Below are 25,249 nucleotides of genomic sequence, written 5' to 3'. Positions count from 1 at the left end.
CAAAAATATCCAATCTCTACATAAGAAGGTGGACAAAATTAGGGCACGAGTTTCCTTCCAGACATCAAAGATTGTAACATCCTCTTTTTAACGGAAACATGGCTCACTCGGGATATGTTGTCAGAGTCGGTACATCCACCCGGTTTCTTCACGCATCGCGCCGACAGAAACAAACATCTCTCTGGTAAGATGAAGGGCAGGGGTGTATGCCTTATTATTAACGACTCATGGTGTAATCATAACAACATACAGGAACTCAAGTAATTTTGTTCACCTGACCTAGAATTCCTTACAATCAAATGCCGACCACATTATCTACCAAGAGAATTCTCTTCGATTATAGTCACAGCCTTGTATATCCCCACCCAAGCAGATACCTTGACGGCCCTGAAAGAACTTCACTAGACTCTATGTAAACTGGAAACCATATATCCTGAGGCTGCATTTATTGTAGCTGGGGATTTAAAAAAAAATGAATCTGAAAACAAAGCTCCCTAAACTTTTACAGCATATCGAATGCACGACACGAGCTGGTAGCATTCTGGATTATTGCTACTCTAACTTCCGCGATGCATACAAAGCCCTCCTCCGCCCTCCCTTCGGTAAATCTGACCATGACTCCATTTTGTTGCTCCCAGCCTATAGAAAGAAACCAAAACAGGAAACGCCCATGCTCAGGTCTATCCAACGCTGTTCCGACCAATCGGATTCCACGCTTCAAGATTGCTTTTATTACGTGGACTGGGAAATGTTCCAGGTAGCCTCAGACAACAACATTGATATATAAGCTGACTCGGTGAGCGAGTTTATTAGCAAGTGCATCGGTGATGTTGCACCCACTGCGACTATTAAAACCTTCCCTAACCAGAAACCTTGGATTGATGGCAGCATTTGCGCAAAACTGAAAGTGCGAACCACCGCTTTTAATCATGGCAAGGCGATTGGAAACATGACTGAATACAAACAGTGCAGCTATTCCCTCCACAAGGCAATCAAACAAGCAAAGTGTCAGTATAGAGACAAAGTAGAGTCGCAATTCAACGGCTCAAACATGAGACGTATGTGGCAGGGGTGAACAGTCAAACACGGATTACAAAAAGAAAACCAGCCCCATCGCGGACATCGACGTCATGCTCCCATACAAATTAAATAACTTGCTCGCTTTGAGAACAATACAGTTCCACTGACACAGCCCGCTACCAAAGCCTGTGGGCCCTCCTTCACAGTGGCCGAAGTGAGTAAAACATTTAAACGTGTTAACCCTCACATGGCTGCCGGCCCAGACGGTATCCCTATCCGTGTCCTCAGAGCATGCGCAGACCAGCTGGCTGGTGTGTTTACGGACATATTCAATCAATCCCTATCCCAGTCTGCTGTGCCCACATGCTTCAGGAGGGACACCATTGTTCCTGTTCCCAAGAAAGCTAAGGTAACTGAGCTAAATTACTATCTCACCGTAGCACTCACTTCTGTCATCATGAAGTGCTTTGAGAGACTAGATACGGATCATATCACCTCCACCCTACCTGACACCCTAGACCCCCTCCAATTTGCTTACCGCCCCAATAGGTCCACAGACAATGCAATCGCCATAACACTGCACACTGCCCTATCCGATCTGGACTACAGGAATACCTATGTAAGAATGCTGTTCATTGACTACAGCTCAGCATTTAACACCATAGTACCCTCCAAACTCATCATTAAGCTCGAGACCCTGGGTCTCGACCCCGCCCTGTGCAACTGGGTCCTGGACTTTCTGACGGGCCGCCACCAGGTGGTGAGGGTAGGGAACAACATCCTTACCCAGCTGATCCTCAACACTGGGCCCCCACAAGGGTGCGTTCTCAGCCCTCTCCTGTACTCCCTGTTCACCCATGACTGCGTGGCCATGTACGCCTCCAACTCAATCATCAAGATTGCAGATACTACAGTGTTAGGCTTGATTACCGACAATGACGAGACGGCCTACAGGGAGGAGATGAGGGCCCTCGGAGTGTGGTGTCAGGAAAATAACCTCTCACTCAATGTCAATAACACAAAGGAGATGATCGTGGACTTCAGGAAATAGCAGAGGGAGCATCCCCCCATCCATATCCACGGGACAGTAGTGGAGAAGGTGGAAAGTTTTTTAAGTTCCTCGGCATAGACATCACTGACAAACTGAAATGGTCCACCCACACAGACAGTGTGGTTGAGTAGGCGCAACAGCGCCTCTTCAACCTCAGGAGGCTGAAGAAATTTGGCTTGTCACCTAAAACCCACACAAACTTTTACAGATGCACAATCAAGAGCATCCTGTCGGGCTGTATCACCAACTGGTACGGCAACTGTTCCACCCACAACCGCAAGGCTCTCCAAATACCTGCCCTCCAGGACACCTACAGCACCTGATGTCACGGGAAGGCCAAAAAGATCATCAAAGACAACAACCACCTGAGCCACTCCCTGTTCAACCCGCTATCATCCAGAAGGCGAGATCAGTACAGGTGCATCAAAGCTGGAACCGAGAGACTGAAAAACAGCTTCTATCTCAAGGACATCAGACTTTTTTAAACACCCATCACTAACATTGAGTGGCTGCTGCCAACATACTGACTCAAATCTCTGGCCACTTTAATAATTAGTAATTGGATGTAATAAATGTATCACTAGTCACTTTATATAATGTCACTTTATATAATGTTTACGTACCCTACATTACTCATCTCATATGTATATACTGTACTCTATTCCATCTACTGCATCTTGCCTATACCGCACGCCTATCGCTCATCCATATATTTAAATGTACATATTCATCCCTTTACATTTGTGTGAATAAGGTAGTCGTTATGAAATTGTTAGATTACTTGTTAGATATTACTGCACTGTCGGAACTAGAAGCACAAGCATTTCGCTACGCTCGCATTAACATCTGCTAACCATGTGTATGTGACTAATACAATTGTATTTTATTTGGTTAGGCTGTTATGTTATCCAGGAGACTGCAACTGTGCTGTCGGATTGTCCGTTTGTAAATTCAGAGCATTTTGCGTTCAGAGCGGACCCTCTGGTCGTTGAGTTTACTGATGTTTACTGACACCGGACATTCAATGGTTGTTGAGCAATCGTAAATTCATCAGTTATTCTGTGCTCTCTGACACACTCAGGCGAGAGTGCTCTGAAATTGGAGTAGATGGCCAGACTGAATTTACGAACTCACCTCAAATGGTTACTTGCATGGTGAAGTCTTTGGTTAAGACATGTAGCTAGCTAACGTAAACTCACCCCATTCCGTACAAATGTGCGCAACCGCAACATTCAAACGAGGCTACAAAGAAAACTAATGGGACTGTAGCGACTGTGTTGACTTCAAAATCAGGGTGTGAACTAGGTTTCTATTCAAGCGTTGATCGACATGGTAATGGCTTTATAGTATTGGAGAAAAGTTGAAAAAACGGACCCTCCGTTACATCGTGACGTGTCATGTCATAACGTACAGCACGCATAAAGCAACTATTTCTGTCTTACAATCTCTCTCCACCAGGTGTAGCACTTCTCTCATCGTTTAAAAACAAGAAATGGACAGTGACGGAGGTAAGGGGGGGATACCTAGTCTTTTTTTGCGTCATCATTGCATGCGCTCATCATTCTCAAAGCCGCTGTTTACTTCTAAGATCACTTTAGCACCGCCCTAAAAACCCGATTCAAATTTGACACAAACCTTCAAATAGGTATGTAATGACACATTATATAAACTCTTTATAGTGTTTTATTTACATTTTAGAGGCGACAAGGTGATAAGTTGGACAGATCGAGTGAAAAAAAGCAATTTTCCCACACAGATCTCTCCTTCTCACTATAACGCATTAGTTTCGCTTCCCTACCCACCATTTTTTTAAAGACCCGACGGGGCTCATTGCCTGCTTGAATTATGCAGAAACGGGCAGTGTTTAGGTCATGTAATTGATAATGTTGGAAAGGGGAGAAATTGTGCTTTACAATGGTATTGACATTACAGTTGATCTGGAAGTATTACGTTTTTGGGGCGCTAAAATAAGGGCAATTGTACGGATCAAGGCAATGTACGAGTTTACGTGAGTTTACGTTAGCTAGGTAACTCACAACTCATGATGTTACTACCCTGCAGTAATCTGCAGGTAGCTAGCCAACCAGGTTCAATGTTCGCTAGCTAACATTAGGCTATAGCTAGCTAAGCAAATGGCTCTGCGATATTAATAAAAAGGTTGTACATGTAATGTTAGCTAGTGAGCTAGGTAAACAATGAACCATAATCACAACTCATGACGTTACTACCCTGCATGAAGCTGCAGGTAGCTAACCAATCAGGTTCAATGTTAGCTAGCTAACATTAGGCTATAGTAGACAAGCAAATAACATTAGTTCTGAGATACGAATAATAAGGTCATACACGTAACGTTAGCTAGCGAGCCTGCCAGCTAACGTTAGCTAGCGAGCCAGCCAGCTAACGTTAGCTAGCTAGCTAAGTAAACAATGTACCATAGTTACAACTCATGATGTTACTAGCCTGCATGAATCTGCAAGTAGCTAACCAACCAGGTTCAATGTTAGATAGCTAATATTTGTCTATAGCAAGCCAAGCAAATGACTCTTTCTGTCAAAATTAGAAACATGTAATATCCAAACATTTAGCTAGCTAGAATATCTTACCGTATACATAATTTATGGTTGGACGTGTCTCCTGTCGGATGCCTTGGTTGCTCTTAGTTTGAAGATGTAAACCGGAGACAGGTGTTTTCTCCATCTCCTTAGCTATCATACTCGAATTCCACTGATTTCAAAACTCAGTCCTCCAGAAAGTGGAGAGCAACACTTATGCAGTTTTACTACACAATACGTTTCTAAAAAAAAACTGTGTTAGACAGGATTACCTAGATATACTGACCAGCTCAAATAAACAGAAGCATTCTATATGGCAGATCAAACCAAACTCATCTCTCGGAATGTCAAGCCCACTCATTATCTCAGCCAATCATGGCTAGCGGGATGGTTGCGGGGCTTTTTCTTTGGCTAAACCAACTAGGCTCGTATTTTAACAATTTTATAAGTATTTACAGATGGCATTCAAGTTCATTACTAAGGCACATGAAATTTCACATGTTCGAGAAGGCATTTCTGCCCCCAAAAATTGTAAAATGTTTACGTTCAAACGGCTCTCCTGTGAAGTAGTGACCAGCAAAATGCGCCAAGTTTCCTGAAACGGGTCACAAATGCTAGAATAAATGTAAGTCATTTACCAAGTAGTATAAAAGGCTAACCGGTAGACAAAACATTGTAAAGAGACTAACATTTGTATGCAGAGGTTAACCTCGGGATACGTGATCGGTGTCCCCCCCATGGGACTGTTGCGCTAACACGCGCTAATGTGATTAGCATGATGTTGTAAGTAACAAGCACATTTTTAAGGACGTAGACATATCTGATATGGGCAGAAAGCTTAGATTCTTGTTAATCTAACTGCACTGTCCAGTTTACAGTAGCTATTACAACTAATACCATGCTATTGTTTGAGGAGAGTGCACAGTTATGTACTTGAAATCGTATCAATAAACCAATTAGGCACATTTGGGCAGACTTGATTTTGAACAGAAATGCACTGGTTCATTGGATCACTCTAAAACTTTGCATGTACACCATCTAGTGGTCAAAATCTAGTGGTCAAAAAATGGTATCAAGAATATACATGTTCTTGCTTCAGGTCCTTATCTACAGTCAGTTAGATTTGGATATTTGGATAAGAGGTTTTAATGACAGTGTCTTCTGACATTTGGTCTTCTTTGTTAGCTGTAGCTTCCTCACATGTTATAGTAAAGTACTATAGTAATGAGGTCTGGAAATGTTCTCTGCTTTACAACAAATAATAGAAGGATACATGTGTAGTTCAGCACAAGTATTTATTGAGTATCCAAAGAAGAAAAACACAAAGTAAACATGTAATATACACACTTTTATTAAAAACCTTAATGGCCCAACAATGAGACAGCCTATAGGGAGGAAGCCAGAGACCTGGCAGTGTGGTGCCAGGACAACAACCTCGCCCTCAATGTGAGCAAGAAAAAGGAGCTGATTGTGTACTATTGAAAAAGGAGGGCCGAACAGGCCACCATTAACATCGGCTGTAGTGGAACGGATCGAGAGTTTCAAGTTACTTGATGTCCAAATCACAAACAAACTATCATGGTCCAAACACAACAAGACAGTTGTGAAGAGGGCACAACAACATTTCCCCCTCAGGAGACTGAAAGGATTTGTCATGTGTCCCCAGATCCTCAAAAAGTTATACAGCTGCTCCATCGAGAGCATCCTGACCGGTTGAATCACCGCCTGGTATGGCAACTACTCGGCATCTGACCGCAAGGCGCTACAGAGTGTAGTGAGTGAGGTCCAGTACATCACTGGGGTCAAGCTTCCTGCCATCCAGGACCTATATACTAAGCGGTGTCAAAAAATGGTCAAAGACTCCAGTCACCCATGTCATAGACTGTTCTCTCTGTTACCGCACGGCAAGCGGTACCGGAGCGCAAAGGCTAGATCCAAAAGGCTCCTTAACAGCTTCAACCCCCAAGCTATAAGACTGCTGAAGAATTTATAAAATGGCCACCCAGACTATTTACATTGACCCCGCCCCTCCCCCTTTGTTTTTCCACTACTGCTACTTACTGCTTATTATCTATGCATAGTTACTTTACACTTTATGTACAAATGACCTCGACTAACCTGTACCCCCGCACATTGACTCAGTAACGGTACCCTCTGTATATATGTAAAGTCTGTCAACGTCATACATGCTGTAACTAGTTAACAATTCAATTTTTATTTAACCTTTATTACACCTCAATTACACAATTCACCCTTGGATTCAGATGGACTACATCAAGCCTATTATCTAGCCTCTATTATCTCTTAGAGTGCTCTGAAACAGGACAGTTTCTCAGCCCTGTGGAGGTAGAGGAGGGGCTGCACCAACCCAGTAATCACATTGATGGTCAAACAAATGTTTAAGGCTAACAAAACCTCACCAACATTCAAACAAGCTTTTAAAGCGAGAGTTACCTCATATGGAAGATAATTCACCACCATAGACAACATGATAATAAAAATGATCTTGAAAGCCCTCATCTTCATGTTATTTGTCCCCTCCCTCTCCCCTTCCCCCGGCCCGGGACGTTTCAGAGCCCTGAGAACTGAGAGGCAGCAGAATAGATTCACCAAAAACAATATCAGAAACTCAACCCAGTAAACATAAAAGAAAAAATATGTTTCACTCGCAAACATATGGAACAGACAGGATCCAAGCACCATCAGCCAGACAACACCACAACACCCCACCCTGTATCTCAGGGGTTTGTACTTCAGGTAGACAACAGGGTGGACCACTGCCAGGTAGCGCTCCACACAGATACAGCACTGGAACATGGGACGGCCTGTCATTAGAATACCGAAAGAAAATACCATGATGTATGAGGCAACGATTGTGGGGTGATGTAGCCAGATAAAATACATGATTGAAAACAGGCAGAAGAGGATCTCAGATATGGCCAGGTTGAGAGGGAAGAACTCTGAAGCCATTGTCCCTCCAGCTCCGGTCAGTATCAGCCACAGGACGTAGATATTGGTGGGGAGAACCAGGATGAAGTTGATTGCATAGCAAGCAGTGCTGAATGATTGGTCTTGGGACAAGTAGGCAGCAAATGGATATTCAGGCAGGGAAGAGTTTGTAGCTGAAGTTGAAGTATTCATCTCTTCAATTGGTGTAGTTCTGATGTGTAACGGAAACTGAGAGAAAGAGAGAGAGAGGAAGAGACAGAGAGCAACAGAGAAAAAAGAGACAGAGAGAGAGAGTGAGAGAAATGCATTAACTGTCAACACAAGAACATACAAAATACATTTACATAGCCTTTTAATGTGTTTCATCAATAAATATTTCAAATAAAAATCCTGTAAGATATTCCTATCAAACATGCATGAATTATACCATGCAGATATTTTTTCTGCTATGAAATATTTCTGATTTGGAATCCCGAGTGGCACAGAGGTCTAAGGCACTGCATCTCAGTGCAAGAGGTGTCACTACAGTCCCTGGTTCAATTCCAGGCTGTATCACATACGGCCGTGATTGGGAGTCCCATAGGACAGCGCACAATTGGTCCAGCGTCGTTCGCATTTGGACGGGGTAGGCCGTCATTGTAAATAAGAATTTGTTCTTAATAATTAACTGTCTTGCCTAGTTAAATAAAAGTTACACAACTTGGAAAAACTTCAGAAATTAACTGAATACTTCTTATTCAGAAACAATTCTGATTTTGAAGAGGGAAAAAAAACATTTCAAACCTTGACTGATGGAGTTCTTCTCTCTCCTAGAAAGTCTGTGTCTGTTACAAGAACTGAATGCTGGTTCATACACAACAGATACAACATAACACGGTCAAAATATATGGAATAGAGGAGGTACTTCCTAACCTTATCCAATGAGAATGCACAGCTTAGTTTTTTCCTTATTCAAAACATTTTCCATTTGCTGAGTCCTGAACTCAAGCAGGATCTATTAGTCTCAGCTTGAACACATGTGAATCACAAACAGGTGCAGCAGGTCATTATACCTATGCAAATGATTGTGTTTGTCAGGACCTAATGGCCATACACTGTCTGTGAGTGATTGAGGAGGATTTGTAAGTGACTGCATCTATACAGTAGCTAGAGACAGGAGACTTACAAGCCATGTGACGTGGCAGTAAAACATCTAACAATTACACAACATATACCCAATGCACACACAGCTAAGTAAAGGAATGTAATTTAGTCAGAGCGGCATAGAATACGATACAGTAGAATAATATAGGATACTGTATATATATATGATATGGGTAATGCAAGATATGTAGACATTATTAAAGTTGACTAGTGTTCCATTTATTAAAGTGGCTAGTGATTTCAAGTCTATGTATATAGGCTGCAGCCTCCATGTGCTAGAAATGGCCATTTAAGAATCTGATAACCTTTCAGATAGAAGCTGTTTTTCAGTCTCTCGTTCCCAGTTTTGATGCGCCTGTACTGACCTCGCCTTCTGGATGATAGCGGGGTGAACAGGCAGTGGGTCGGGTTGTTGATGTCCTTGATGATCTTTTTGGCCTTCCTGTGACATCGGGTGGTGTAGGTGTCCTGGAGGGAATGTATTTTGCCCCCGGTGATGCGTTATGCAGACCTCACTACCCTCTGGAGAGCCTTACGGTTGCAGGCGGGGCAGTTGCCATACAGGTGATTCAGCCCAACAGGATGCTCTCAATTGTAAAAGTTTATGAGGGTTTTAGGTCACAAGCCACATTTCTTCAGCCTCCCGAGGTTGAAGAGGCGCACTGTCTGTCTGAGTGGACCATTTCAGTTTGTCAGTGATGTGTACACCAAGGAACTTCCACCTTCTTCACTGCGGTATCGTCGATGTGGATAGGGGGGTGCCCCCCGCTGCTGTTTCCTGAAGTCAACAATCATCTCCTTTGTTTTGTTGACGTTGAGTGAGAGGTTATTTTCAACACACTCCCAGAGCCCTCACCTCCTCCCTGTAGGCTGTCTCGTCATTGTTGGTAATCAAGCCTACTACTGTTGTGCCATCTCCCTCCACCAGCGTGGTGCACTTCAGAACACGGAGGACGGTGAGGCTGCAGAATAGATTGACCAATTGGAAGAGCAGGATGTAGGTGAGGAGGCAGTGGATGGGGAAATGAGGAGCTTTCAAAAATGTCTAAAAACCTGTTTTCGCTATATCATTATGGGGTATTGTGTGTAGATTGGTGAGGAAAAGGTTTTATTTAGTCCATTTTAGAATAAGGCTGTAACATAACAAAATGTGGAAAAAGTAAAGGGGTCTGAATACTTTCCAAATGCACTGTAGGGTGCTATTTGGGATGCAGACCAGAGCACTGAAAAGAGGAGGGTCTGCCCCCCTTCCTGCCTTCCTGACATGCAAATAGCCTGCCTACTCTGACTGGACCCAAAACAAACTAAGAGACCCAAATGTGTATGCAAAGGGGACTCATTGTTTAAAAAAAAGAAATTCTGCCTGCATTATTGTTTTATTTTCTCTGCTCTACAAAAATAAAAAACAGCTACTTGAGTAGTTCTGCATACAGATTAAATACGAAAGATTAAAAAATAAATGTTTATTCAGTAAACTATCAGGGATCAAGGAAATACCCAAGTGCAGACTGTGAAGTAACAATGTTTATTGTAACAAAAGGGGAAGGCAAACGACAGGTCAAGGCAGGCAGGGTTCGGAGCAAAGGTACAGTATGGCAGGCAGGCTCAGGGTCAGGGACAGGCAGAGTGGTCAGGCAGGCAGGCTCGGAGTCAGGACAGGCAAGGGTCAAAACCAGGAGGGTGAGAAAAGAGAAACTGGAGAAAGCAGGAGCTGAGACACCATACGCTGGTACCCTTGAACAAACAAGACAAACTGGAATAGACAGACAGAAAACACAGGTATAAATACCCAGAGGACAAGTGAGGAATATGGGCAACACCTGGAGGGGGAGAAAACAAGCACAAGGTGTTAGTGGAATTAAATAATTCCTACAATATACTCATTAATTAAATTCAATCTGTCTATTTATAAGAATTTGTAAGATACTTATTAACATAAAATAGACAGGATACAGTCTTATCAAAATTAGATAATAGAGTTTATTCTCGGAGCAAGCTCCCATTTGAGCATAAACACAGGTTTATATACAAGATATGACGTCATAGATTACAGAATTAAGTCTCATTGTCCTGACAAATAGAAAACAGGTTCAAAAGTTCATTCTAACCTCACAGGGCTCTCACATGAAACAACATATAATCATTTATCCTGAAGGCTCACTATAATTGATTACCACTTTAGCAGACAACTCAAGATAATGGAAAACCTAAAAAGTTATCTAAACACCTCAGGGCTAAGTTGGGTCAGTTCAACCATAGTTTAACGACCCTTTCTGCTTATTTTATGACCCACAACACAAATCTCTTTTCCCCAGGCATGCAGAGTTCAATTAGTTATAGTTTTATCTAAAGCTAGAATTTGTTTTAACTATTTATTAACAAAATTCCTAACACAAGGACAGGTGAAACAGATCAGGATCGTGACAGTGAACATGAATTACACTTTTTTTACCCCTGTATAATTATGCCATTTATCCAAATCTTGTATCAAAAGCGACTCACAGTCATGCGTGCTGTCAGACAAATTAATCCTTATCATCTCATCTCACTACTAGATACAGACACAAAGGTGAAAGCTGAAGCAATAAGATTGATACGGAATCTTCCCAGATAAGAGGGAATGAATCAAACCCAGGAGTGCACAATTCTGGATGTCCTGCTTATACCCTCCTGATTCCAGGAACCTTCGACCCGGGACTTCTGGAAAACATGGGAATTTGGGGATATTATGATGATGAATCATGATGTTATTTGTCCCTCTCCCTCTCCCCCTCCCCCTCCCCCTCCCCCTCACTCTCCCTCTCCCTCTCCCTCTCCCTCTCCCTCTCCCCCTCCCTCTCCCTCTCCCCCTCCCTCTCCCCCTCCCTCTCCCTCTCCCTCTCCCTCTCCCCTCTCCCTCTCCCTCTCCCTCTCCCTCTCCCCCTCCCTCTCCCTCTCCCTCTCCCTCTCCCTCTCCCTCTCCCCCGGTCCGGGACGTTTCAGAGCCCTCATAATAGAGGCAGCCGAATAACATACATTCAAATAAGAATTTCACCCAAAGACGCATAATATTGGCAGCATAAAATCAAGACAGAACTTGAATACAACCAACCAGACTAACCCAGAACCAACCAGACTAACCCAGAACACGCCACCTTGTATCTGAGGAGTTTGTACTTCAGGAAGACAACAGGGTGGACCACTGCCAGGTAGTGTTCAAAACATATACAAAGATGAGAAAACCAACACAGAATGTTACTAGAGCTGGGAGAAAGGGAATAGGGAGATGTATATAGACAAAGACTTAGACATAAGACAGGCATTTAAATAGGCTATAATCCCTCTGGCTCCGGTCACTATCAGCCACAGGACTTACATTTTGGTGGGGAGACTGAGGATGAGGTTGACTGAATAGCAGGCTGTGCCGATAGAAGAAGCATGCTCCGCATAGCAAGAAAGGACAGAGGAATAGTAGGATCGTTCATCTTTTACCAAGCTCAGATTTTTAAGTACTGGCTTTGACATCGAACTATGTGTGGTTGGGAGAGAGAGAGAGAGAGATTGGTGTCTTTTCTCTTCCTGGGCGTTTAGCGATCATGTCTCTACTTAGAAATGAGCTATGTCAAATAAAAATCAAATCAAATTTTATTAGTCACATGCGCAGAATACAACAAGTGTAGACCTTACAGTGAAATGCTTACTTACAGGCTCTAACCAACAGTGCAGTTACAAAAAATATGGATAAGAATAAGAGATTAAAGTAACAAGTAATTTAAAGAGTAGCAGTAAAAAATAACAGTTTATACAGGGGGGTGCCGGTACAGAGTCAATGTGCTGGTGTACCGGTTAGTTGAGGTAGTATGTACATGTAGGTAGGGTTATTAAAGTGACTATGCATAGATGAAAACAGAGAGTGGCAGTGGTGTGGAGGGGGGGGGGGGGGGGGCGGAATGCAAATAGTCTGGGTAGCCATTTGACTAGATGTTCAGGAGTCTTATGGCTTGGGGGTAGAAGCTGTTTAGAAGCCTCTTGGACCTAAACTTGGCGCTCCGGTACCACTTGCCGTGTGGTAGCAGAGAGAACAGTCTGTGACTAAGGTGGCTGGAGTCTTTGACAATTTTCAGGGCCTTCCTCTGACACCGCCTGGTATAGAGGTCCTGGATGGCAGGAAGCTTGGCCCCAGTGATGTACTGGGCCGTTCGCACTACCCTCTGTAGTGCCTTGCGATCGGAGGCTGAGCAGTTGTCATACCAGGCAGTGATGCAACAAGCGGTACCGGAGCACAAAGTCTAGGTCCTTAACAGCTTCTGCCCCCAGTCATAAGACTGCTGAACAAGTAATCAAATGGCCATGCGGACTATGTAAGGTACATTGCCTTACTATGTAAGGTACATTGTTATGTCATTTTCTTGTGTTACTTGTTTATTTCTTTTTTTCTACTTTATTTTATTTAGTAAATATTTTCTCAACACTGTTTCTTTAACTGCATTGTTGGTTAAGGGCTTGTAAGTCAGCATGCTAACAAAAGGATATCTATTGTTTGCTTTATATTTTGAAATAAATACATGAAAGATATCCAGATTATATCAACCATTCTTGGTGACGCTATATGGTAGAAACAAGCTCCAAAACACCCGCAAAAGACTTGACTCCGATGCATATGGGGATATATTGATTCCTCTCTATGACACCCTAAAAAATTGACTTAGCTATTCTGTCCATATTAATTGAGCTTTTCTCTTTCCGAAAATGGAAGATGTTTGTTTAAACCCAGGCAGCTTTTAGGGAAACACTTCTGTTATTGGGTTATACAGCGGACGAGTAGCCATCAGTTGAAACTTAAAGTTGGAGCAGATTTTTGTCTCGCATAGGGTGGCAGAACGTCCAGGGCCAGCCCTGCACAGGACGTAGATATTGGTGGGGAGACCCAGGATAAAGTTGATTGCCCAGGAAGCAGTGCTGATTGATTGGTCTTGGGACAAGTTGGAAGCAAATGGATTTTCAGGCAGGGAAGAGTTTGCAGCTGAAGTTGAAGTATTTATCTCTTCACTTGGTGCAGTTCTGATGTGTGATGGAAACTGAAAGAGGGAGAGAGAGAAAGAGAGAGAGAGAGAGAGAGAGAGAGAGAGAGAGAGAGAGAGAGAGAGAGAGAGAGAGAGAGAGAGAGAGAGAGAGAGAGAGAGAGAGAGAGAGAGAGAGAGAGAAATGATTTACCTGTCAACACCAGATCATACAATATACATTTACATTTAATCTGCCTTTTAATGTGTTTCATCAATAGACATTTCAAATAAAATTCCTGTAAGATATTTCAATCAAACATGAATAGATTATACCATGCAGACATTTCTTCTGCTATGAAATATCTTAGAATTCCAGAACATGTACTGAAAAAAAAGTGGAAAACCTCCGAAGTGAACCGAATACTTCTTCATCAGCAACAATTCAGATTGTTAAGAGAAAAAATACAAATGTTAAACTTTGACAGATGGAGCTCTTCTCTCTACTGGAAAGTCTGTGTCTGTTACAATAACTTAATGCTGGTTCACATACAACAGACAAAGCATAACACGGTCAAAACATGGAAATTGAGGAGGTACTTCCAAACCTTATCCAATGAGAATGCACAGCTTAGTTTTTTCCCTATTCAATTTTTTTCCCCATTTGGTGTATCCTGAACTCAAGACGGATCTATTGGGCCCAGCTTGTACACATGTGAGTCAGAAACAGGTGCAGCAGGTCATTACACCTATGCAAAACATTGTGTTAGTCAGGACCTAATGGCCATACACAGTCTATGATTGATTGAAGAGGTTTTGTAAGTGACTGCATCTAGGGACAGGAGACATACTAGCCATGTGACGTGGCAGTTAAAACACATCAAAAACAGATATAGTTTATGAACTGTATATTCAACCAGGCAGACCCAAAATGTAGGATTAGGCATAGGGTTCAAAATGTGTTAAATTTAGGTCTAAGTTTAGGGGTTAAGGTTAGGCGTAGTGGGATGGGTGTAGCATAAGGGATTAGCTTTAGGGCTAAAGTTAGGTTTGGTTATATGGTTAGTGTAAGGGTTAGGGTTAGGTTTAGGGGGATTGGTGTAAGGGGTTACTTTAGGGCTAAGTTTGGGTTTAGGTTTGTGTTTAAGTTTAGCTTTAAGGTTCATGTTTAGTGGAACCCCCATTCAGAACCACACAAAATCTGCCAGTCATATACAGTATATTAACTACCTCTTCCAGTAGGAAGGACATTACAGGTTGCTTCAAGCGTTATCCGTTCCTTTAGACCTCCAGTCATTGCACTAACGCTAGTTAGTGTTGGCTAACAAAACTACCTCTAACTTCCTTCATACTGGGTGCAGATACATACAAATGGTATCCATGAGTTCATCTGACTCTGGGAAAGTAGAAAAATGGCTTATGTGCCAAATTCTCACACTATCCCGTTAAATAGACATTAACATATACAAAGGAGTGCCCCGTAGAAATAGAATAGCTAGATTCAAGTGAATATTGTGAGATGGGTGGACCGGCGGCCATCTTGAGTGTATCCAATTCTATTTCTCTTGTTGTACCACCTTTCACTCACTGCCCCCTGGGGCAGAAGGGCAGTTTCCCACTCCTGTGGAGGTAGAAGAAGAGCTGCACCAACCCACAGAACACCAAGAGGAACATGTTGAGGGCAGTGAGCAGGACACTTCAGCTGTGATGCAGTCTTACAGCAGATAAATGACCGCTGTCGGACGGTTGATAATCAATATCACCGCCAGGTTGACCGAGACGCCCCTTGATGAACGCTCTCTTCTTAATGGCATTCATCCCTTTTTCTCCCTCTCCCCTCTTTCTCTTCTCTCCATCTCTCCCTGCCCCGGTAGGGTGCCCTTCAGGACACGGAGGATGGAGAGGCTACAGAATAGATCGACCAATTGGGAGAGCAGGGTGTAGGTGATGAAGCAGTGGATGGGGAACTGAGGTGCGTAGAGGGAAACAGCCATCCCTGTAAACATCAGCATGACCCCCCTGGCCCCGGCTGCACACCCCACCCTGTACCTTAAGGTTTTGTACATCATATAGACCACAGGGTGGACCACCGCCAGGTAGCGCTCCACACAGATGCTGCACTGGAACACGGGATGGCTGAAGAGGAGAAGAGAGACAGGGTAGGCGATCACCTGGAAGTGTATTTCCTTTTACCAGGTCATTTATGGTTTCTCTGCCTTCAGTTTTCCATGTGGACCAATTTATCTGTGACTTCTGAAAAGCTATCCAAGGATTGTTCCATAAGGTTGTGTTTTTAGGGACTGATATTGGTTCTTGTAGAATATGTTCCATATTCCAGGGGGATCATCAACTAGATTCAGCCACAGGATGATATTTCCTTGAGCAGATGGTTGGGGGGCCAGACCAGCGGGCCAGACCAGGTAGGGTCAGCAGGTAGCCTAGCGGTTATGAGTATTGGGCCAGTAACCAAAAGGAGCTGATTTCCTTTTGTTTTTACAGTGTATTATGTCCAACAATTACATGTTTTTTATAATTCTGAAAACTTAGGGCCAAATTTGTCCGGCAGGCCTCCAGTTGGTGAAAACTATTCCAAACTCCCTATTTAGAGCCCTTCCTTTCACCAGAGCCATATACACTGAGCTCACAAAACTTTATGAACACCTGCTCTTTCCATGACATTGACTGACCAAGTGAATCCGGTTGAAAACTATGATCCCTTATTGATGTCACTTCAATCAGTGTAGATGAAGGGGAGGAGACAGGTTAAACAAGATTTTGAAGCATTGAGACTATTGAGACACGAATTGTGTATGTCTGCCATTCAGAGGGTGAATGGGCAAGGACAATTATTTAATTGCTTTAATTGCCAGGTGCACCGGTTACTGTCAAGAACTGCAATGCTGCTGGGCTTTTCACGAACAACAGTTTCCCGTGTGTTTCAAGAATGGTACACCACCCCTGCCTGTCCCCCTGCCTGCCCCCTGTCTGTCCCCCTGTCTGTCCCCCTGCCTGTCCCCCTGTCTGTCCCACTGCCAGTCCCCTGTCTGTCCCCCTGCCTGCTACCCTCCCTGTCCCACTGCCTGTCCCCCTGCCTGTCCCCCTCCCTGTCCCCCTGCTTGTCCCCCTGCCTGTCCCCCTGCCTGCTACCCTCCCTGTCCCACTGCCTGTCCCCCTGCATGTCCCCCTGTCTGTCCCCCTGTCTGTCCCACTGCCAGTCCCCCTGCCTGTCCCCCTTCTGTCCCCCTGCCTGCTACCCTCCCTGTCCCACTGCCTGTCCCCCTGCCTGCTACCCTCCCTGTCCCACTGCCTGTCCCCCTGCCTGTCCCCCTGTCTGTCCCACTGCCAGTCCCCTGTCTGTCCCCCTGCCTGCTACCCTCCCTGTCCCCACTGCCTGTCCCCCTGCCTGCTACCCTCCCTGTCCCACTGCCTGTCCCCCTGCCTGTCCCCCTAACTGTGCCTCTGCCTGTCCCCCTGCTTGTCCCCCTGCTTGTCCCCCTGCCTGTCCCCCTGCCTGTCCCCCTGTCTGTCCCACTGCCAGTCCCCTGTCTGTCCCCCTGCCTGCTACCCTCCCTGTCCCCACTGCCTGTCCCCCTGCTTGTCCCCCTGCCTGTCCCCCTGCCTGCTACCCTCCCTGTCCAACTGCCTGTCCCCCTGCCTGTCCCCCTGTCTGTCCCACTGCCAGTCCCCTGTCTGTCCCCCTGCCTGCTACCCTCCCTGTCCCCACTGCCTGTCTCCCTGCCTGCTACCCTCCCTGTCCACTGCCTGTCCCCCTGCTTGTCCCCCTGCCTGTCCCCACTGCCTGTCCCCCTGCTTGTCCCCCTGCCTGTCCCCCTGCCTGCTACCCTCCCTGTCCCACTGCCTGTCCCCCTGCCTGTCCCCCTAACTGTGCCTCTGCCTGTCCCCCTGCCTGCTACCCTCCCTGTCCCACTGCCTGTCCCCCTGCCTGTCCCCACTGCCTGTCCCCTGCCTGCTACCCTCCCTGTCCCACTGCCTGTCCCCCTGCCTGTCCCCCTAACTGTGCCTCTGCCTGTCCCCTGTCTGTCCCCCTGCCTGCTACCCTCCCTGTCCCTCTGCCTGTTCCCTGTCTGTCCCCCTGCCTGCTACCCTCCCTGTCCCCCTTGTCTGTCCCACTGCCTGTCCCCCTGCCTGTCCCCCTGCCTGTCCCACTGCCAGTCCCCTGTCTGTCCCCCTGCCTGCTACCCTCCCTGTCCCCACTGCCTGTCCCCCTGCCTGCTACCCTCCCTGTCCCACTGCCTGTCCCCCTGCCTGTCCCCCTGTCTGTCCCACTGCCAGTCCCCTGTCTGTCCCCCTGCCTGCTACCCTCCCTGTCCCCACTGCCTGTCCCCCTGCCTGCTACCCTCCCTGTCCCACTGCCTGTCCCCCTGCCTGTCCCCCTAACTGTGCCTCTGCCTGTCCCCCTGCTTGTCCCCCTGCTTGTCCCCCTGCCTGTCCCCCTGCCTGTCCCCCTGTCTGTCCCACTGCCAGTCCCCTGTCTGTCCCCCTGCCTGCTACCCTCCCTGTCCCCACTGCCTGTCCCCCTGCTTGTCCCCTTGCCTGTCCCCCTGCCTGCTACCCTCCCTGTCCCACTGCCTGTCCCCCTGCCTGTCCCCACTGCCCGTCCCCCTGCCTGCTACCCTCCCTGTCCCACTGCCTGTCCCCCTGCCTGTCCCCCTAACTGTGCCTCTGCCTGTCCCCTGTCTGTCCCCCTGCCTGCTACCCTCCCTGTCCCTCTGCCTGTTCCCTGTCTGTCCCCCTGCCTGCTACCCTCCCTGTCCCCCTTGTCTGTCCCACTGCCTGTCCCCCTGCCTGTCCCCCTGCCTGTCCCACTGCCAGTCCCCTGTCTGTCCCCCTGCCTGCTACCCTCCCTGTCCCCACTGCCTGTCCCCCTGCCTGCTACCCTCCCTGTCCCACTGCCTGTCCCCCTGCCTGTCCCCCTGTCTGTCCCACTGCCAGTCCCCTGTCTGTCCCCCTGCTTGCTACCCTCCCTGTCCCCACTGCCTGTCCCCCTGCCTGCTACCCTCCCTGTCCCACTGCCTGTCCCCCTGCCTGTCCCCCTAACTGTGCCTCTGCCTGTCCCCCTGCTTGTCCCCCTGCTTGTCCCCCTGCCTGTCCCCCTGTCTGTCCCCCTGTCTGTCCCACTGCCAGTCCCCTGTCTGTCCCCCTGCCTGCTACCCTCCCTGTCCCCACTGCCTGTCCCCCTGCTTGTCCCCTTGCCTGTCCCCCTGCCTGCTACCCTCCCTGTCCAACTGCCTGTCCCCCTGCCTGTCCCCCTGTCTGTCCCACTGCCAGTCCCCTGTCTGTCCCCCTGCCTGCTACCCTCCCTGTCCCCACTGCCTGTCCCCCTGCCTGCTACCCTCCCTGTCCACTGCCTGTCCCCCTGCTTGTCCCCCTGCCTGTCCCCACTGCCTGTCCCCCTGCTTGTCCCCCTGCCTGTCCCCCTGCCTGCTACCCTCCCTGTCCCACTGCCTGTCCCCCTGCCTGTCCCCCTGCCTGCTACCCTCCCTGTCCCACTGCCTGTCCCCCTGCCTGTCCCCCTAACTGTGCCTCTGCCTGTCCCCCTGCCTGCTACCCTCCCTGTCCCACTGCCTGTCCCCCTGCCTGTCCCCACTGCCTGTCCCCCTGCCTGCTACCCTCCCTGTCCCACTGCCTGTCCCCCTGCCTGTCCCCACTGCCTGTCCCCCTGCCTGCTACCCTCCCTGTCCCACTCCCTGTCCCACTGCCTGTCCCCCTAACTGTGCCTCTGCCTGTCCCCTGTCTGTCCCCCTGCCTGCTACCCTCCCTGTCCCTCTGCCTGTCCCCTGTCTGTCCCCCTGCCTGCTACCCTCCCTGTCCCACTGCCTGTCCCCCTGCCTGCTACCCTCCCTGTCCCACTGCCTGTCCCCCTGCCTGTCCCCCTAACTGTGCCTCTGCCTGTCCCACTGCCTGTACATCTGTGTCAGATTGCCTTCGACCTGACATTCAAACAGTGACGTGTATTCATGGATGCCAAGAGAAGCCAGGCTTCCTCAAAAGACTAACCAATAAAAATAAAAACCTAATATAATTGGTCTATTGTTCTCTTCTGTTTTATAATTTTCCTTCAATTCGCAAGAGGCTGAATGTGTCTCACCGGAAAAGCATCCGAGCAAGCGAAACAACGCACCTCTGACTCTGTATGTGTAGACCATCTCGGCTTTGTTGCAGCCCGTAGCATTGAATGCAAGGGAAGCCAGCGAGCATTTGGCGTACCTTGATAAAAACAAATGGTTAAATAATAGCCCATCAGCATTATGCTAAACTAAATAAGCTCTACTGTGAATGGTTCTGGCCCATTAAAGAAAGTGTCAAGGAAAGCCAGTTTGGATTTGGCTTCAAACCAATCAATAGATGATTAGTAGTTTGAAAAATGTAAACATAAACTTGCTTGACCATGTTCTAGGTCATGTAACTGTTTGTTACATGCAATATGCTTTGTGGACTTAACCGGACAGATGTTGCTCTCCGGTTTTGTGATGAATCAAAGGTGTGGTTAAATGTATTCTGCAACTGTGTCTTCTTATTGTCTCGGCCTTAGGTCTATATATCACAGTCACAAAGCATATGAACTAACAGATTATAGAGCAAACAACACAATTATCACAACACAGGTTGTAAAAAGCAATTTTTTTAACTTGTCATCCCCAGTGATTTTATTCATGCACCCCTACTGCATGTAAATAGCCTGTTTACTCTCTGTTTACTCTCTGACTGGACCCAGAGCCATCCTCTCTGACTGGACCCAGAGCCATGTCTTTTTACATTTTCTGACTGTATCACTGGCTGAATTTCTCTACTCTACATAAAGAAAAAGACAGCTACATGAGAAGTTCTGCACAAGTATTTATTAAATGTGAAGGATTCAAAAAATAAAAAAGATGTAGTGAACATGAAAACAAGTTTTAACCAAACAAAGTAAGTCTTATCATTCCATCTCACTAATAAATAGCTTTCATACATAAAGGTGCAATGTGAAGCAAGAAGATTGATAGGTAATCTTCCCATATACGAGGGAATAAATCAAACCAAGACTTGTAAAATTCCGGATTTCCTGCTTATTCTTTCCTCATGCCAGGAATCTTCTGAACAGGATTTCGGGAAAACTTGGGAATTTTGGGGAAATTTCCGTACTTTGGCAACCCTTATCAAAACACATACATATTTCTGCCAGAGCATCAACAACTATCAACCTCTTTACAAGCTTATCAACCTCTTTACAAGCTATCAATTAACAGGTGGAAACAAACAGGTTACAACTGGCCATCTGTATAAGGTGAAACTTTGAGTATCAACTCTCTTAAAGACCTCTGATACAGGGCAGTTTCCCAGCCCTGTGGAGGTAGAGGAGGGGCTGCACAAACCCACAGACCACACCGATGAAGACACAAACATATATGGCTGAAAGGAACTGCCCCAAATCTAAGATTCCAATGAAAGGTAAAATCATTAACCATGGGAGGCAGTTCACCATCATAGCCACCATAATAATCAAAATGATCTTAAACGCCCTTATCTTCATGTTATTTGTCCCCTCCCTCTCCCCTTCCCCCGGCCCTGGACGTTTCAGAGCCCTGAGAACTGAGAGGCAGCAGAATAACATGAATGAAATGAAGAACAGCATTTCACTCAAAGACAAAAAATATAAAACACTTAGGCTTCTTCCCAGCATAAAAGTAAGACAGAACCCAATCACAACCAACCAGATTAACCCAGAACATGCCACCTTGTATCTGAGGAGTTTGTACTTCAGGAAGACCACAGGGTGGACCACCGCCAGGTAGCGCTCTAAACAGATACAGCACTGGAACAGGGTCCGACCAAAGATGAGAAAACCACCACAGAATGATACTAGAGCACGGAGAGAGGGAATAGGGAGGTGTATGTAGACAAAGAAGAAGACAGAACACAGGCAGCAGAGGATCTCAGAGATGGCCAGGTTGAGAGCGAAGAACTCTGAGGTCATCGTATCTCCTGCTCCGGTCACTATCAGCCACAGGACGTAGATATTGGTGGGGAGACTGAGGATGAGATTGACTGCATAGCAGGCAGTGCCGATAGAGTGATTGATTTCCGCATAGCCAGAGAGGACAGAAGAATGGTTAGAAGAGTTCATCTTTTTATTTTTACCAATCTCAGTTTGGAAGTACCAGCTTTGATGTTTCAAGTATCACTGTGGAAGAGAGAGAGAGAGAGATATAGAGAGACAGAGAGAGAGACAGAGGGATACATGTATAAATCTCATGCAATATACGTGTACATTTAAATAGCGTTTAAGGTGTTTTTTAAATACCAACTGAAAATACTAATTACTGTAAGATATTCATAACAAACATGCATAAACTATCCCATGCAGATTTTTTTTCCTGCTTTGAAATGTCTAATAATTCCAGATATTGTACAGAAAACAAAGGGGAAAACCTCAGAAGTGAACTGAAAACTTCTTCTACAGCAACATTACTGATATTAAAGAGGAAAAAAAACAATTTCAAACCTTCTTCTCTGTATTGGACAGTCTGTGTCTGTCAAGAAGTGAATGCTGGGTCATACACAACAGACACAACATAACAGGGGCAAAACGGATGGAAATGGAGGACGTGTCTACCCTTATCCAATGAGAATGCTCATCTTTGTTTTTAACCCCATTCAAAACAATTTCCATTTGGTGTGACCTGAATACAAGTCAAGTCTATTAGTCCCTGTTTGTACACCTGTGAGTCAGAAACAGGTGCAGCAGGTCATTACACCTATGCAAATGATTGTGTTTGACGGGTCCTAATGATACACAGTCTAAGATTGATTGAGGATGTTTTGTAAAGCCTGGTTCACACTGCATGCCTTGATGCTCAAATCAGTTTTGTTTTTCCTGACTGTCCAAATAGCAAGTTACAAGTGACCAAGTTGGATTTGTGTGTGTTCAGACAGCAGTCATTTGCTGACATGGCTACATTTGTCATAATAATGACTGGTGTGTGCGCAGTGGTGTAGGTTGATTGGTGCTTGTGCTTCCTATATCTCAGAGGTAAACTGTGCAGTAAACTAAGGTGACAACAATGCCTTCCATGGACTTTTCCCAGTTGCTTTGAATGTTCAAACTCATAGTGTCAGAACACTTTTAAATGATCAAAGGATAGGATGATCCAACTTGAGAAACTTGTTTTTTGGCTTGCCACAACAGTCAACTTTCTTGCATATTCACTAATTTGTTTGTAAACAATTAACAAGCCAGTTAGATACCACGGTTCTACGGCAAAAAAATCTGATTTGACTGCGACACAAGTCGCAAGGCCAGGAATCAGAATTGTATCTGATTTCAAACCACCTACAAAAGTCGTTTGAAATGTGTCTTGAAATTACTGGTTACTGGTTACTGATTGCTGGTGCTCTTTCATGCCGTCCCTAGGAGGGGTGCGTCACTTGAGTTGGTTGAGTCACTGACGTGATCTTCCTGTCTGGGTTGGCGCCCCCCCTTGGGTTGTGCCGTGGCGGATATCTTTGTGGGCTATACTCGGCCTTGTCTCAGGATGGTAAGTTGGTGGTTGAAGATATCCCTCTAGTGGTGCGGGGGCTGTGCTTTGGCAAAGTGGGTGGGGTTATATCCTTTCTGTTTGGCCCTGTCCGGGGGTATCATCAGAAGGGGCCACAGTGTCTCCTGACCTCTCCTGTCTCAGTGTCCAGTATTTATGCTGCAGTAGTTTATGTGTCGGGGGGGCTAGGGTCAGTTTGTTATATCTGGAGTACTTCTCCTGTCTTATCCGGTGTCCTGTGTGAATTTAAGTATGCTCTCTCTAATTCTCTCTCTGTCTCTCTTTCTTTCTCTCTCTTGGAGGACCTGAGCCCTAGGACCATGCCTCAGGACTACCTGGCATGATGACTCCTTGCTGTCCCCAGTTCACCTGGCCGTGCTGCTGCTCTAGTTTCAACTGTTCTGCCTGCGGCTATGGAACCCTGACCTGTTCACCAGACGTGCTACCTGTCCCAGACCTGCTGTTTTCAACTCTCTAGAGACAGCAGGAGCGGTAGAGATACTCTTAATGATCGGCTATGAAAAGCAAACTGACATTTACTCCTGAGGTGCTGACTTGCTGCACCCTCGACAACTACTGTGATTATTATTATTTGACCATGCTGGTCATTTATGAACATTTGAACATCTTGGCCATGTTCTGTTATAATCTCCACCCGGCACAGCCAGAAGAGGACTGGCCACCCCTCATAGCCTGGTTCCTCTCTACGTTTCTTCCTAGGTTTTGGCTTTTCTAGGGTGTTTTTCCTAGCCACCGTGCTTCTACACCTGCATTGCTTGCTGTTTGCGGTTTTAGGCTGGGTTTCTGTACAGCACTTTGAGATATCAGCTGATGTAAGGGCTATATAAATACATTTGATTACATTTTCATTTTGGCTGTTCAGACTGCAGTAAAATAATCAGATTTGAATCACTTCAAACTCCAAATGTAAACAAGGCCTAAGTGACTGCACCTAAAGAGGGCTTGCAGTTACATCACAATTCACCTAGCAACCGTACCAGTTGGAAGACCAGAGTCAGTCTGGTGGAAGCCATCCAATCGTCCATATGGCTGGCTGCGTTTTGCTACCACCGGAAACTTCGGGAAGATTTCCCATTATTTTGTTTTTCTAAGTTCCCTAGAATACTGAGGCAGTGGGATAACTTATTAAAGTAAGTAAAAAAAAAAATTAAATGATAAACTATGTAGCTATATTTAGCAAGACTGTGTAACCGGTGCAATACTGCACCACTGTAACTCTGCGTTGTGTGTGGTTGATTGAGACTATAGACGTGGACTTTGGAGATCAGGTTGTTTTAATTAAGCAGAATTCACTCTCTGCATCCTGCATCTGCATCCAAAAGAAAAGAAAACATTTGTAGATCACATATGTTCTGCGAACCATCGCCTCTTTCTACAACAGATGCACAATACAAGGGACTGGGATCATTTGAGGAGCTAGCCATCGTTCACACTTACAGTAGCCTGCTAATACCTTAGCTAGCTATTAACCACATGTTGAATTCAGAATGTTAATATCATCCTAAAAAGTAAAGTTACAAGTGCATCTTAACAATACCATCCACTTATGAGTAACCTCTAAATAGACAACATTATTCATGAACAAAACACTGTGTGTATGACTGTGCTTAAAAGAATCAAACTTTTCTGAAGACGACAGAAAAAGCGTGCCTACCTCTCATAGTGCATCAAAATGATTTGAGCACGAGCACTCAGGTCAAAACGTATGAACACACTCCCCTACTCCCAGGATGCAGGCATGCATAATAACAAATCAACATGCCATATTAAAATATGAACCTGGTGAAATTCACACAGTACTTTAACAACTGTCACATTCACCCCTCCTGAATTTCACCAACCTTGTAAAACTGAACAAAATGACCTACCAAGCTCAAGGCATAATTCTGAATACAGCTCAAAGCTACCCACAGGCTTCAGGTCAAGTGAAAGTTGGTCAGGCTTTCAACTGCCCCTAGATGCATAGTGCCTCTTACACTATACCTACCTTCTTAG

The 25,249-nt window shown here is 45.8% G+C and overlaps 1 protein-coding gene across 1 annotated transcript; it reads left to right on the top strand.

Moving 5' to 3' along the window:
- The first annotated feature begins 569 nt into the window (after positions 1–569).
- Positions 570–19,426, top strand: LOC139579758 (calphotin-like). Its single transcript, XM_071408579.1, has 3 exons — positions 570–602; positions 1,778–2,003; positions 16,731–19,426. Exons 1-3 carry the CDS (start codon positions 570–572, stop codon positions 19,424–19,426), a joined length of 2,955 nt encoding a protein of 984 aa, XP_071264680.1.
- Positions 19,427–25,249: the final 5,823 nt, after the last annotated feature.

Source organism: Salvelinus alpinus, chromosome 6 (genome assembly GCF_045679555.1).
Source record: "Salvelinus alpinus chromosome 6, SLU_Salpinus.1, whole genome shotgun sequence".
In the NCBI taxonomy this organism is placed as follows: domain Eukaryota; kingdom Metazoa; phylum Chordata; class Actinopteri; order Salmoniformes; family Salmonidae; genus Salvelinus; species Salvelinus alpinus.
Note: the sequence above shows the minus strand (reverse complement) of the source record. Positions and strands in the feature narration are given on the sequence as shown.